This window comes from Perna viridis, chromosome 1, assembly GCF_037379345.1.
Source record: "Perna viridis isolate PV_CMFRI_1.1 ecotype Kerala chromosome 1, ASM3737934v1, whole genome shotgun sequence".
Taxonomy (NCBI): Eukaryota; Metazoa; Mollusca; class Bivalvia; order Mytilida; family Mytilidae; genus Perna; species Perna viridis.
In genome coordinates, this window is record NC_142445.1 from 50,874,073 (window position 1) to 50,889,101 (window position 15,029).

A 15,029-nucleotide genomic window follows, 5' to 3' on the forward strand; every position below is an offset into this window, starting at 1 on the left:
ATCCACATATTCTTCTAAAACATTGCAGAAGGGCAAGGAAAAGCAGTTTTCAGATATGCTTGATTTTGATAACATATTCGTCACATTTGGATTAGCTATTTTTCAACAAGATGGCATTCCATGGGCACTAATTGTGCTCCTCTCCCAGCCAATTTGTTTTTATTCATACGAGACTGACGCAATAGCATGCACATACTATTTAATTACCGCTGGTATATTCACACCGGAATGGAAAAGAGGAGGTTTAGCGCGCTGTAAAACCTAGATCGAACCCACCATTTCATTTGAAATACTTGTACTACCAAGTCAGGACCATTGCGGTACCAGCTGCTCTGTGTAATATTTTTTTGCCAGATTTATTTTCGTCTTGATTTGATTATTGATCGGATAAGTGTTCGATAATTTTGTTGTTGCCCTTATTTAAGCTACAGTATTCTTTTCTAGTTCGTTTCATAATGTTTATAACGACAAAAATAAATAAAAACAGGTTTTATATTGTATTATCTTATTTAGTTGACCACTTATCTTTTTTTTTATAGATGAATTTCCTCTATTTTTCTATTTCATTGTGTCAACATCCCAAATATTTTAATGGATAATGTTCGACCAGGGATGAATATGCCGCTCAAAATTAGACAAATATGTATCGAGCAATGTGTCGAATCCAAGTGCCTATTTCTAGAATAAATCGACCCTCCGTTATTTAGTGTAAATTTGTGTTTTTATTACTTTGAAACTACATTAATACTAGAATAAAATGATCGAGTCCTGAATTTTACCGGCATTTCTATTACATAGAGGTGAAGCCATTTATAATATAGGTAGCACTGATTTATCGAATGTTCCCTGTGTAAACATTTCGCTAATTCACACTGTGAAAATAATACGGTAATTTCACTCTCGGGCGTTCTGTTTGTTTGTTTGTTTGTTGGGGTTTAACGTCCGAGCAGCAATATTTCAGCTATATTCAGACGATGAACATGAAATGATGATGAAATGAAAAAGGGATGGGACACAAGGACAATGGGGTCGACAAATTTTGATTGCCACTGGAAATAGGGAGAGGTGGGTAGGGTCGGACAATTTAACCATGACAAACCAAATATCAATACGCTGATCACAAAATTCAGAATTTATGTTGAAAATAACAATAAATTATGGAGAAAATAAATAGGAGAATTGGTTATCGTGAGAACGTATTAAGATTTAACTTGTGCGCAAAACTAATTCGGCACACTCGTTCAATCAAGACTTTCTTCGGCAATTATTATCACTATCGAATTAATGCGAGAAATGACGTTTTTGCAGTTTTTAGCCAATATCTTGAAACCCATAATGGTGCACTTTTACGGCGCATTGTTTCCTACACAAAATTGACTGTCAATAATTTTCTAAAATTTGAGATTGAAAGTAGAATTAGGTGGAAATATTGAATAAATGTTGTTTGATAAAAGTATTTATTAATAGATGTAATATATGTGATGGTAAACGTAAGTAATTTAAATGAAGAAATATATCCAGAATGTTTCAGTTCCCTACCGTTTTTGGTTCTCTTCTCAGCATCAGGTGGATACTTTTCAAAATCACTAACTTCGCACGAACTTGAGGAACTGAAATTGCGAGATAATTAATCAATCAAAGTGCTGTTAGCACTTTTTTTTTGGTGAAAATTGTAGCATGGGCAAAATTAAAAAGCTAACATTATGTAAAATAAAACTATTAACACACATTTGTATTTCCGTGTTATTTAGAACCGTTTTCCTTGATATGTTAAAAACTGAATATCAATCAATTACCGATTTATAAAGTAAAAATTGTAATCGATAGTTTAAAAGTATCCGACTCCACGCACATTTACAATTTTTTTTTCTTTTCCCAATTTTTAAAACCTGTCAAAAAAATTAATTTGCAATCACATCAAAAGTATTTTAGCAGAGTATTATCCTATATTATACTCAAATATGAAAATTTTCTTGATTAACATATTCAGGCGCGTAGCTGAGGCCAAATTGAAGTGTAGGCAAAATTACGGCAGGGGGTCTGGGGCTGCTTAAGGCCCCCAGCAGGTCCAGGGGGCGAAGCCCCCCGAAGCTCCACGGAGATAACGTTTTAGAGCATCATTTATGCCTCTCCTGGATGTATTTCATCTCAAAAAAAAAATTGGCAAAATTTAGTGCAGGCAAAAGCTTTTTTGCCTAAAGGCAGCTACGCGCCTGATATTTAGATTAACTAGACACACTTTTTATCAATTTGAATTTTCCCGCCAATTTTACTACTTGGTTAAATTCATTGCTTTTCTCTTCCTGTCTATCAATCATAAAATATTAATGATAGGATGGATATTTTTGACTGATAATTGTATTAAATGAAACATGCTGAGCACATTACTACAAGAACTTAATTCCCTAAATGCTGATTAATTACTATTAAAACATCCAAATAGGATTCCCGCAAATTTTCAGTTCATTTGAAGACTAGATCTTAATTTTATTTGCAGAAACAATAGAATATTATTGAACTGGCGACATAAGTTTTTTTTGATAATCAAAAGCCCCAAAAGGATGTTATTATTACCTCTTTCCCACCTCCATGCTTTCCCCCTGCGGTAGTTTCAAAGTGCCAAGTATTGTATAAAAAATTGATTTAGGCTGGCAGTTTTGGAGGGCACTCCTGATTTGTAATGAAACTCAGTGATATTTTCTCTCTACCTGATAGACAGAAATATTGTTCAACTGATGGGGTGATCTTTAGGACAATGCCGACAGGATTTTCAATTAGGTCGAAGTTGAAGGGAGACTTCTGAGTAGATTTATTGCCCTTGAAATGTGAAAAATGACCCTTTTTATGCAGTTTTAGCCAATATCTCACAAATCACCATAGAAAAAAATCTTTCTATTGCTGAAATCACCTTCACGATAACTCTTCAAGAGTTTCCATGTGTTGCAGTTGTAGGGCGACTCCTTTTTCGAGTAATTTTCCTTGAAAAGCGAAAAATTAACAAGGTTAGCGATTCAGGCTCCTGGAAGCTTCTAGTAAACACTCCTAAAATTCCATTTTCTAGTAGCACACATCTTCTGACGATATTGTTGGGAAAAAGTCTACTTATTTTTGTGTAAAAGATGAAATGTTTACTAATAATTGAATTTATACATTTCTGTGTAAATTAGTATTCATCAAACGATCGATATTCAAGAGGACACGATTTTTGTCTTATTACTGTCGACCTTATCTACACTTAATACGAAATGGCACATCTTGTTCAAAAAGGACGACTTTCTATCATAATCAGTGATTTCTCTTTCTGCTTCTTGGTGGTGTCTTGTGAAAGTCGGACACCACAACTGTTAATTCTATATCATATCGATTTATTAGTAATCAATTAAAGCAGAAAAAATCATCATTAAATCTACGAAAACCGCAATATTTATTTCATTTCAGTATTTTTTTCCAAAATCTACTCTTTGGCTTCACAGTGTACAAAACCTTAAGCATACGTCTATCAAAAGCTTGGGAAGTTTATGTGCCTTTAAAACCTCTTAATATTTCTTAGTAAGGATTTCATCAATTGATAGGAACAGTTAGATCTTTTCTCGCCATAGCGTTCGTCTTCAGTAGTTCTAGAAAAGAACACTATCGGTTTTCCATGTTTAAGAACTCTACTCTAGTTCGATATCTTTTTATTAATTAATGTCAATTCTGAACGTTTTCCCATGGATTCTCTGACATGACGTATGTAAGCCTCGTATCTAAATAACATTCTATATCAATATGAGATCTAGTTAATTGTGATGTCATCGATTGGGCTTTAGTTGGCAAAAATCCATACAATGGCAAGCAACATCAACTTTAAATTAATATATTTTTTTTTCATATTTTACCGCTATTACCGCTATAACCTTGGTTCACTTGATTACTCTTTCAAAGTGATTAATAAATAAATTATGCTCTTTCAATTGCAAATAAAACCTATTTTTTCAAAAACGGAATTTTCAGATAAATTCGGTGATTAGGCTATAAAATGGAACTTTGAATAACTAATAAAACTGAGAATAGAATTAAACTCTACTTCATGCATGTGTATTCATGGACTTAAAAAATCGAGTGGCACTCCAATATCTTTATTCATTATTCATGTATATGAAACATAGGTAAAAATAAAGTTTCTACTAACTATCGAATGGGAATATTACTAACCTTTAAACATATTGTGTAAATAATTATGCTACATATAGTACAATATAATGAATACATACTAATACAATTTGTAGATTTAATCGACGAAAAGATGACAAAATGTTTTAACTGACGAAAAATCAGCAACAGGATTAAATTCTAATTCTGTACAATCACGTCATCGAAAGCAAAATTCGAAATGGTTTGGCAAAATCAACAGTACGTCTTCAATTATTCATAAAGTTTTAATACATTGTAAAATCAGAGACCATATCTTAACGCGTTTAATCAAGAGAAGGTAATAGCCTTTTTCTAACATTGGAAAATGTCATGTTTTTGTAATAGAAAAAAGGTCAATATATTATTAAACAGTTGTTAGGAAAATAAATAATATAAGTTAAAGTTTGTTTTACAGTTTAGTGTACAACAAAAGAAAACACTATATAAGTCTTTATTGTACTGAAAACTGCTAGTCTAGCCATGCATGCAACAAGCCCAATGTGTATTTTCAGCACATTAGCAATGACATTATTTTTTGTATTATAATTCAACTGCATCATTACATATTTAATATAAAGCTTCCACAGATTATGCAAATAAAATATTTGACAGGCATCTGTGAGCAGTTTTTGACAATGACTCACGTTTTTTATTTGACCAACATTTTGCTAATGACACGTTTTTTCTTTGACTAACATTTTGCTTATCCCATATGAAAACCATTTGGTTGTTTTGTATTGTTAGTACTAATATGAAACTTCAAGTGATGTTGTACAGTATTGAAAAGTAAAGATGATCACATGATTTAAAGGTAGTCTTTCATTAATTCATAATAAAAACCGTACAATACTCTATTATATTTATATTTGTTATTATAAACACTGCAATTTTACCTCATTAAAAACAGTATATGATTGTATAACCAACATAATGGTAATACAACAACTAATTGCATATATTTTGATTTTAAAATACGGTTAAAAAAAACAAAAAAAAATCTAATGCATATTAAGTGATACCTTATTTCATCTCACGAAAATTCCCCCAAAAATGTTTTCAACACAATGGTGTATAGTACATTGGCAAATTGTACATTTTATGAACCTTAAGATAAACCAATGGACCGGCTTACAGGTAGTTACAACCAATGGACCGACTTACAGGTAGTTACAAGCAATGGACCAACTTACAGGTAGTAACAGACTCAGAATAACAATCCCTCTTTCTGGTATGATCTTAATCTAAAATTGTGTTTACTACTGGGGAGTTAAATAATATACTGATAATATGTAAGGCATCCAAAGGAAGTTATGTTACAATTAATTGTAAGCTCACCTTGTTAAAAGGTCCATGTGAGCTTATGCCACCACTGGGTGTTTGTCATAACCTTAACTTTGTTTTGAAAAAAATGCCTTTCTGAAAACACAATTCTAATGAAGATGATTTTTTGGTCACCCTCGTTAGAGTATCTAGTTTGATATTGTATCCAACATGTTCATAGTCTGCCTAAACAAAGTGACCTCCACAGCTAAATATAGATCATAGGGGTAAATTGCTTTACTTTGATTGTATCTTAAAAACTTAGAAACAGTGTAAACTCCAGATGTAGAATTACAAGTTATATAATTTTCTCCGTAAAGTGAATTTTGAGTTTGACTCCTTTTTAGAGTTTTTGCCCTTTAAGAGCTGAAAATGATGTTTCTGTAGTTTTTCGCCATTATCTGGAAAAAATTATAATAATAGAAAAAAAAACTTTCATTTGTTGAAATGATTTTCACCAATAATGTGTACAAGTCTCCATTTGGTTAAAGTTGTGGGATTATGCATTGTTAGAGGAATTGCCCTTGAATGGCAAAAAATGACCTAATGACGGGGCAACAAGAATTACCCCCCTTTTCATGCAGTATGGAACACTGGTTACTAACAAAAATGAGGACTGCTAAGATAACATAACACTTCAAGTCCTGAACATATTCTATGAGAAATATAATTGCAAAATAACAATAAATAAAAAAAATATGATTTGAAATAATAAGAACAATAAATTATATATTATTACATAATAAATCAAATAAATAAGCGATGGAAAATTTAAAAAATGGTTGTAACACATCACTAAAACAAATACATAACATGGAACAATCTATCAAGACTTCATATCTAGTTAACAAAGAATACTTCTGACCCCAAAAAGTTGTGATCCAATAAAATGCCTCAAACGATGATGTAAGAATATTGTGTACCTATACTTTTTATGAACTGAAGTGATTGAGGCAAATGAAAATACACAAAAAAATACTTCATTTTTACCCTTCTACATATCTAACAAGTAGAAAAATAATATATTCAATAAAAACTTTAAATTGTACTGAGGTCTGCCTCAACCTTTTTACAAAAATTCCTTCATAGAATTGAAAAATAACGAGTAAAGTAAAACTGAAAAAATGTGTCCTGCGTATAAAAATTCATGATAAATAAATAATAATGGCACATATTCTTTTCAGACCACATCATGAAAATGACAATGAAAAGAATACAATATAAAGCATTCACTGGCACACCATTATCTATTATAATCACAGATGTACAGACATTGAGCAAAGTTAATAGAAAAGTAAACAAAATCAAACCCAAACAATAATGGACATAAAGTGTGGCCACCAACTGATGGACTTAATGGACATAACATGTGGCCACCAACTGATGGACTTGATGGACATAAAGTGTGACACAAACTGATGGACTTAATGGACATAAGGTGTGGCCACCAACCGATGGACTTGATGGACATCAGGTGTGGCCACCAACTGATGGACTCTTGATGAACATCAGATGTGGCCACCAACTGATGGACTTAATGGACATAACATGTGGCCACCAACTGATGGACTTGATGGAAATGAAGTGTGGCCACCAACTGATGGACTTAATGGACATAAAGTGTGGCCACCAACTGATGGACTTCATGGACATAACATGTGGCCACCAACTGATGGACTTGATGGACATAAAGTGTGACACAAACTGATGGACTTAATGGACATAAGGTGTGGCCACCAACTGATGGACTTGATGGACATCAGGTGTGGCCACCAACTGATGGACTCTTGATGGACATCAGATGTGGCCACCAACTGATGGACTTAATGGACATAACATGGGGCCACCAACTGATGGACTTGATGGAAATGAAGTGTGGCCACCAACTGATGGACTTGGCTTAGGACAGGTGTGGCCACCAACTGATGGACTTAATGGACATAAAGTGTGGCCACCAACTGATGAACTTGGCTTAGGACAGGTGTGGCCACCAACTGATGGACTTAATGGACATAAAGTGTGGCCACCAACTGATGGACTTAATGGACATAACATGTGGCCACCAACTGATGGACTTGATGGACATAAAGTGTGACACAAACTGATGGACTTGATGGACATAAGGTGTGGCCACCAACTGATGGACTTGATGGACATCAGGTGTGGCCACCAACTGATGGACTCTTGATGGACATCAGATGTGGCCACCAACTGATGGACTTGATGGAAATGAAGTGTGGCCACCAACTGATGGACTTGGCTTAGGACAGGTGTGGCCACCAACTGATGGACTTAATGGACATAAAGTGTGGCCACCAACTGATGAACTTGGCTTAGGACAGGTGTGGCCACCAACTGATGGACTTAATGGACATAAAGTGTGGCCACCAACTGATGGACTTAATGGACATAAGGTGTGGCCACCATTTGATGGACTTGGCTTAGGACAGGTGTGGCCGCCACTGATGGACTTGGCTTAGGACTTACAATAGACTATATCAACATCAGAATCAGGGGACGTTTCTGAGGTAGAACCACCCTTTGTTGGAAAATATTGTTTAAATTGTGCAAAATTTTGGCACCAATAACCATATGATAGCCTGGACCACTTTTACACAGTTAAGAATCTATAAATCTACCCTCCCCCCCCTCCCCAACTCCTTTAAACTTTCTGAATCTGCCCTTTTACATGTAGTTATTCAACAGATGGTAATTAATACTAGCATAAATAATCCTTTTTCAAAGTCATTTGTGACATGGTTTTCATAATGAAGATTTACAAATAGAATGACTGACTATATGCAAAGTAATTTAGGACGCCAAGTCTTCAAAAATAATCCATGCAAGCCATCATAAGTAAGTATCAATTACATTTTTTCCCTGATTATTTATTAAAGCAAGAGAATAATAGATTGTCCATTTAATTAACTGAAAATACAGAAATTGCACATAAAAAATGATCAACTATTCCAGAGAGAAGACAATTAGTTGAAACTATGATAGCAACTGGGAGATTGTAACATTGAATAAACAAATGTAAATCTGTATAAAAACATAACTAAAAATAGATATGATGTAACATGAACAAGAGAGTTACAATGCAACATTATTGATTAGTATAAACTGAGTTTATAGTGAACACAAAACGTTCCGCTTGTAATAATTTGACTTGGATATACATTCATTCAAATATTTGAAGATATATTCATCAATTGCAGGCGCATAGCTGCTGTTAGGCAAAAAAGCTTTTGCCTGCACTTATTTTTGCCAATTTTTTTTTTTTTTTTTGGAGATAAAATACATCCAGGAGAGGCATAAATGATGCTCTAAAACGCTACCTTCGAGGAGCTTCGCCCCCCTGAACCCCCTACCAGGGCTCTGCTCTGGACCTGTTGGGGGCCTTAAGCCACCCCCAGACCCCCTGCCATAATTTTGCCTACACTTCAATTTGGCCTCAGCTACGCGCCTGTATTGCCTGGTTTCATAAAAAAAATTTCAAATTGACTTTTTCCTCAAAATAAGAGTTGAGTAAAAAATTGAGGAAAATCTCAATTGGAGATTCTTTATGAAACTGGGCCCTGAAATTTATAATCATTTAAATTTTTAAAATCAACATTATTGTCTTTTATTAAACATGATTTTGAACCATACTAGTGATTGTTAGAAATCTTTTAAAAAGAATTAAACAAATATAGAAACCCGATACTGTTAAATTTTTCTCCTGTGTAAAAGTTAAGAACAGCAAAAATGTAATTGTTATAAATCAATAAAAAAATTATCTGATTGCTAAAAAGTAACTGTATTGGTTGAATTTTATATAAAAGAATACATGTACCACAACCTGATAATATTACTACAGACATTTACTAATCTACTTCTAAATTTCATTATATCTTCTACATCCCACAGCTTTCATAACCTTCAAAGCTTTAACTTTCCAAAATCATAATGTGTATCTGGTTGGTTATCTATTCTCCTATTTCATAAAAAAACTAATAAAATATTTCCTTGAGCAAGATATTATCACTTCACATACATTAATAAAATTTACTAATCTACCAAATATGGGGTGCTTTATTACATAATTTCAATCTACACCACTTGAACTATATTGTTTTCACAAGTACTTACTATAGGTGGACCCTCGTGTGATACTAACATCCATATTGTGACAAAATGTTTCATCAAATGGGATACAGTTCAGATACTGTACCCATGATCCCTCAGTAATTGGTACAACATAAAACCCAATCATAAGTAAGACAAACATGACCACAAATAACAACATTGAAACAATTATAACCCTTAACTTGGTAAGTCCCTTTTCTTCAAATTGTACCTCCTTAATGAGCACTAAAGATAACAAAAACCCTGATAAAAACCCAAATATATGAGCCCAATTATCTAGCCAGGGTAACAGTCCCAAAAGGAACAATACAAAGAGCACTAAACTATAGATACCAAAATTAGACCATAGATCTGCATTCATCTGGGATCTGTTGTTCTGATAGTTGTACAGAATGTTGTAGAGTAGATCCACATAGATACAAGCAAGGATACCAAAGTGAGCACCAGCTGGTCCAGTCTATATAACAGAAAACAATGTGACTCAGCTTAAAATATAATTTCAGTCTACATAACAGAATATGACTCAGATTAAAATACCAGTAAGACCCTAAAATATGAGGTCATTGAATTACACAAGATTACATGTAAAATTTTCAAGCAGCAAAAAGTTAAAAGGCAGCTTGAATCAAACTATCTAATTGAAATGAAGTAATTCTAAAGATTTACATTAACTATTTGAAAACCAGTCCAAAATGGACATAAACTTCAACATGGCTTAATGGATTTACACCAAAATTTAATCACAATTTGATCACATAATGCTGAACACTTTCATCCAATCAATATTTGGCATAAAAAAAATCCCCATATCAGTTCTATGCAGATAACAAAAAAAACATTTTTACAAAGTGGTTCTAATTGGTCTAGAAGAGTCAGATTTTCTGGCTAGGACATAAGCCCCCTGGATAAAAGCCCCCCCCAGACAAAAGCCCCTCATCTTAAGCTTAATATAAAAATATTTATTTATTTTTGTTTATTTTTTTTGGGTTTTTTTTGGTGTATTCTTTATTTTTTATTTTTTCTTTTGTTGTGACTGTTCCTTTTATATTGGTATTGCATTTTATTTATGTTTGTCTTTTGAGTGTGTGTAATTTTTGATTCTGTTTAGTTTATTTACGAAGTTTCTGTTAGTATTAAAATGGTCCAATTTCTGTGTATTTTTATCAAGGGTATAATTATTTTATATTTGATATCGTATTTTTTATTACCAGAATCATTTGATATTTCATCAATGAAATAAGAAAAGCTGCCAGTAATACACTTTTTAAAAAGAAAACAAAATGACTGTTTTTAGATATATTTCCTTTTTAAAGAGTGGAAATTTGACAACTATTATCATTTTATTGATAAAATATTGTCTTAAAAAGAAACAAAAAGTTAAAAATTTCTAATTAAACACTTTCAGTACAAATAGATACATTATTCATAATCTCATGGGGGCTTTTGTCCTAGGGGGGCTTTTATCCATCGTCTGAATATAGCTGCTCGGACATTAAACCCCAACAAACAAACAAACAAACAAAGCTTTTATCTAGGGGGGCTTTCATCTAGAGGGTTTTTGTCCGGGGGGCTTTTATCCTGATCCTGTCAGAAAAGGATTTTTGAAAGTAATAATAATACAATAAGAAAATAAAAACATCCAAAAAAGGCAATAACTCTAGCTTGGCTTAACTGATTTTTAACACATGCTGACCACTTTTATGCAATGTCAGAATTTGGCTTTACCTATCTGTTGTAACATTAGCCATGTTTTTTGATAAAAATCAAACGTCCCTACATTAGCAGAATACCTTAAGGAGCATTCATACCAAGTTGGTTCTAATTGGTCCACTGTCAGAAGAGAAGAGTTTAGAAAAACTAACGACTGATGCCATGTGATGGCAATATTTTAAATGGCCCTTGGGCCATGTGAGCTAAGAAGGCCTTCATGAGAAATTAACCTGCATTGAACAACCTACCTCAACATGATAGGGAAGAAGTACACAGCTTGCCAAGGTACCAATTATACCACTTCCACTGTAGATAAACAGTATCCTTAGGGAGCCATAAATCTGCTCAACACGTGCCATCACAATCATTTGGAAGAAAAAACTTATGGCCATGTGGATAAAACTGTTGAAAAAAAATCAATGAATGTTGTGAAAGTCAAAATTATGTACTTAAGTGAAGCATCATTATATAAACAACATAATATTGCACAAATTATTGTGAAAAGGAGACCAAATTTGATATTGGTTGGCAACTAAAATAACATACACCCCATCTATATAAAGCCATTTAAGGATTGTACTCAGCATAAACCACTCCACAGTATTTAAAAGCCAATAATCTTACCAACAATTGAAAACAATTCTTACAATTAATTCAAAAACACCAGAAAATAAAAATACATTCACAATATATTGTTTTTTATAATATGAAATGCGAGTAAATACTGTCACTGTCAATTTATTTTACATGCATTCTTTAAGTGTATTGGGATACCCCACTTAAGTAGTTACATAGTTACATAGTTAACTCTGACCATTAAGAATTTCACAAAAAAAAAATATATATACAAAAGTAACACATCTGAAATCAACATGTCCAGTGGCAACCAAGATTTTTAGGACAATTTTTTACCAAAATAGCTTTTAATGTATGTCTTATCTATATAAAGCCACATGCTTAATTTGAAATCAACCCATCGAGATAATTGTGACAAAATGACAGAATGACGGACAGCCAGACAAGGTAATTCCAATATACCATCCATTTAGGAATAATACTTAAAAAAATCACTAACAGAGACTTGTTACTACATAATCTAATACATTGCAAGTCTATACATACCCTGCATGAAGCAAGTTGGCAGAAACCACTCTAGAAAACTGGTCAGGTTTATCTTCATATACAAAGGGTATCATGCCACATACTTCTCCAAAACAATTCACCTATATATAGTAATGAGGATGTATTACTACAATACACATTTATATTATGTCAAAGACAGGCCTATTAGAAAATTAGCACAAAAACGTGACAATGTGTTTAAGATAAGATTGTGTCATCAAGATTTCTTCACATAGTTTAATTACCACTGACCTGCAAGTAGTAATAAAAACGTCCAACTCATAACAAATAACTATTAAAGGAAAAAAACAAGGATTTATATACAGCAAATATTTAACTGCTTGGAAAAAACTAGTAAGGGAATGACTACTGTTCAATGAGTAGATTTTGCCATTTTCAAGATGGAAGCAATACTCATCAATCTAGCTAGTGAGAAACACCAGCAAATCAGTATCAATAAGTACATCCTTTTAACAGGGCATACATGCATTTTGTAACAGATAAAATGAAAATAAAGTGAAGTTCACTACATAACTGGTGACCATGATTAAACAACCATTTTAATTGTATCAGCAAATTTTATTTCAAAGCATTTGTTACAGAATATTCCTCAGTGTGCCTGAAGGTGCACTGATGACATTCCACCTTTAATGAGGGCCCATAATGCATATTGGAGAATAAGATAAACTTGCTGAATGGTTAAGCCAAACAAAGTAGGTTTAAGGAGGTAGACTTAAGGTAAGGGACATAACTCTTGAAATCAGTGATATGTTTGTATCATATTCAATTTAACCAAAGCCTATCAAGCTTTCATTTGAAACAGAATGAAATTAATCCAAGTTACTGTGATGCTTACATGAGATTGATGTAAAATGCTGAATACAAACGTTCCAATGATTTGTTAGAGTTGTGTCCCTTACCCTAGGTCTACTACCTTAACATTACACACCTAACCTAGTAAAGAGAAAACAATGATTACCTGAAGTGAAACTAAGACACCATGCTAAAATAGCTAGAGCTATATCCTCTATGTCCTATATAGCATAGAATGACAAGGTATAACCAATTCTTACAAAATTTGAAAAGCAAAAAGGGCAAATTTTCATTCATACAATGAACTAGTATGTGAAAATGCAAAGAAAAATATTGTACTATATGTACTCTATAGAAAGAACATTTCACTTCGTGGCTGACATGTCAAGAACAGAGTGAAAGGCATGTAGAATATCCCATATTAAGCCTTGGTATTTATAGATGGAATAGACAGATATAAGGCACTTATATATTTATCTTTTAGACTCAGTAATACAAGACATCACATAATATATATAACACCAGCAGAAAGGTCAGATACTCCTGATTGATCAGACAATTTAATGGCCACCAGATTGGACACTGAAATTTGTCTGATCTCTTCTTTCTACTGGTGTTTCATGCCATTCCTCACCTGAGTTATCTTAAAAGGAAACAACATCAGTAACAGAAAAAAAAAGACAGTTCTGTAAAACTTTTTTGTACACTTGATAGTAATGCTCAAAATGGAGGATTAAATTACAAACTTGTAGGGTAATTAAGCATGATCAGTCAAAATGACTTCGAATTTTCAACCATTGTTTGTGTGTAGGCTACTCCTTTAGAAAGAGAGTGTTAGCAGAAAGGTCTTTTCCAAAAGTAGTGCAAATGTTTAAAGTTGTAAATTACAAACCTGAGAGCACAAGAAAGCTTCTTCATGGTAATATCCTCGAAGGAAATCACAATGTTCTCTAGTTGTTATCATACATTCTCCCTGAATACCATGGCAACATGGTCGCCCGAGCAACTCACATGTCATGTGTCTATCAGGTTGTCCAACAATACCTGAGTGTACTGGTTTACTGGTGTCTTCACAAATCTGTCATAAAATAACAACAGGACAAACTGAATTCTTATGAAAAGTTCTAAAATAACAATCTACTGGTAGTTAATTTTCAAACTACTGCTTTTAAAACATTACATAGCCAAAAGTATTGGAGCATCATATATTTACTGCTTTTTGTAAATGAATTACAAGCTCAACCTATTGCAGTATGTCAAAGAATTTTGCATCAAATATGCACAAAACATTTACAAAATATTTGGTGAAATAAAATCATGTCTTGTAAATAATGATGTTTTTTTTTTTTGTTTTTTTTTGTTTAAAAATGTCAGTGACATGTTATATAATGAATTTTCTTTAGCATACAAAAACAAATACTATCTTTAATAAAGATAGCTAACACACTTTCTTGCTCTTTCAGTCTATTTGTTAAAATATCAAATTTGAAAATGCAACAGATAATTATGCTTTAATAATCAAATTCTGTTATAGGCTTAGATTCCTGAGATATTAACTGTCATTGAAACCCTTTTTACGAGCCTCAATGACAAAACTAATGTAATAAAGGATTCTTGATTTTCAAATTTATTTAATAACTGTGTGATCAGTCTACTATGTTTTGTATTTCAATAAATTATTTAATTGGTTCAAACTATTTACAATTATTAAATATAAGAAATGCAATGAAACTATGGGAAAAAATTACCCTCAATGATTCTCA

The 15,029-nt window shown here is 32.8% G+C and overlaps 1 protein-coding gene across 4 annotated transcripts in view; it reads right to left on the reverse strand.

Annotated features, from left to right (window-relative positions):
- Positions 1-1,448: 1,448 nt before the first annotated feature.
- LOC148629237 (inactive rhomboid protein 2-like) overlaps positions 1,449-15,029 on the reverse strand; it is a 31,560-nt gene continuing 17,979 nt past the window's right edge. For 3 of the 4 annotated variants that reach the window (XM_088546621.1, XM_088546610.1, XM_088546616.1), the window contains 4 exons: positions 14,159-14,344; positions 12,454-12,554; positions 11,580-11,733; positions 4,103-10,078 (listed from right to left, as the gene is read on the reverse strand). In XM_088546621.1, the coding sequence (XP_088402747.1) occupies positions 9,611-10,078; positions 11,580-11,733; positions 12,454-12,554; positions 14,159-14,344 (909 nt within the window). In that variant the 3' untranslated portion in view covers positions 4,103-9,610. Of the gene's footprint in view, positions 1,611-4,102; positions 10,079-11,579; positions 11,734-12,453; positions 12,555-14,158; positions 14,345-15,029 lie in introns of those variants that run through there. The other variant, XM_088546628.1, reaches the window with a different exon arrangement.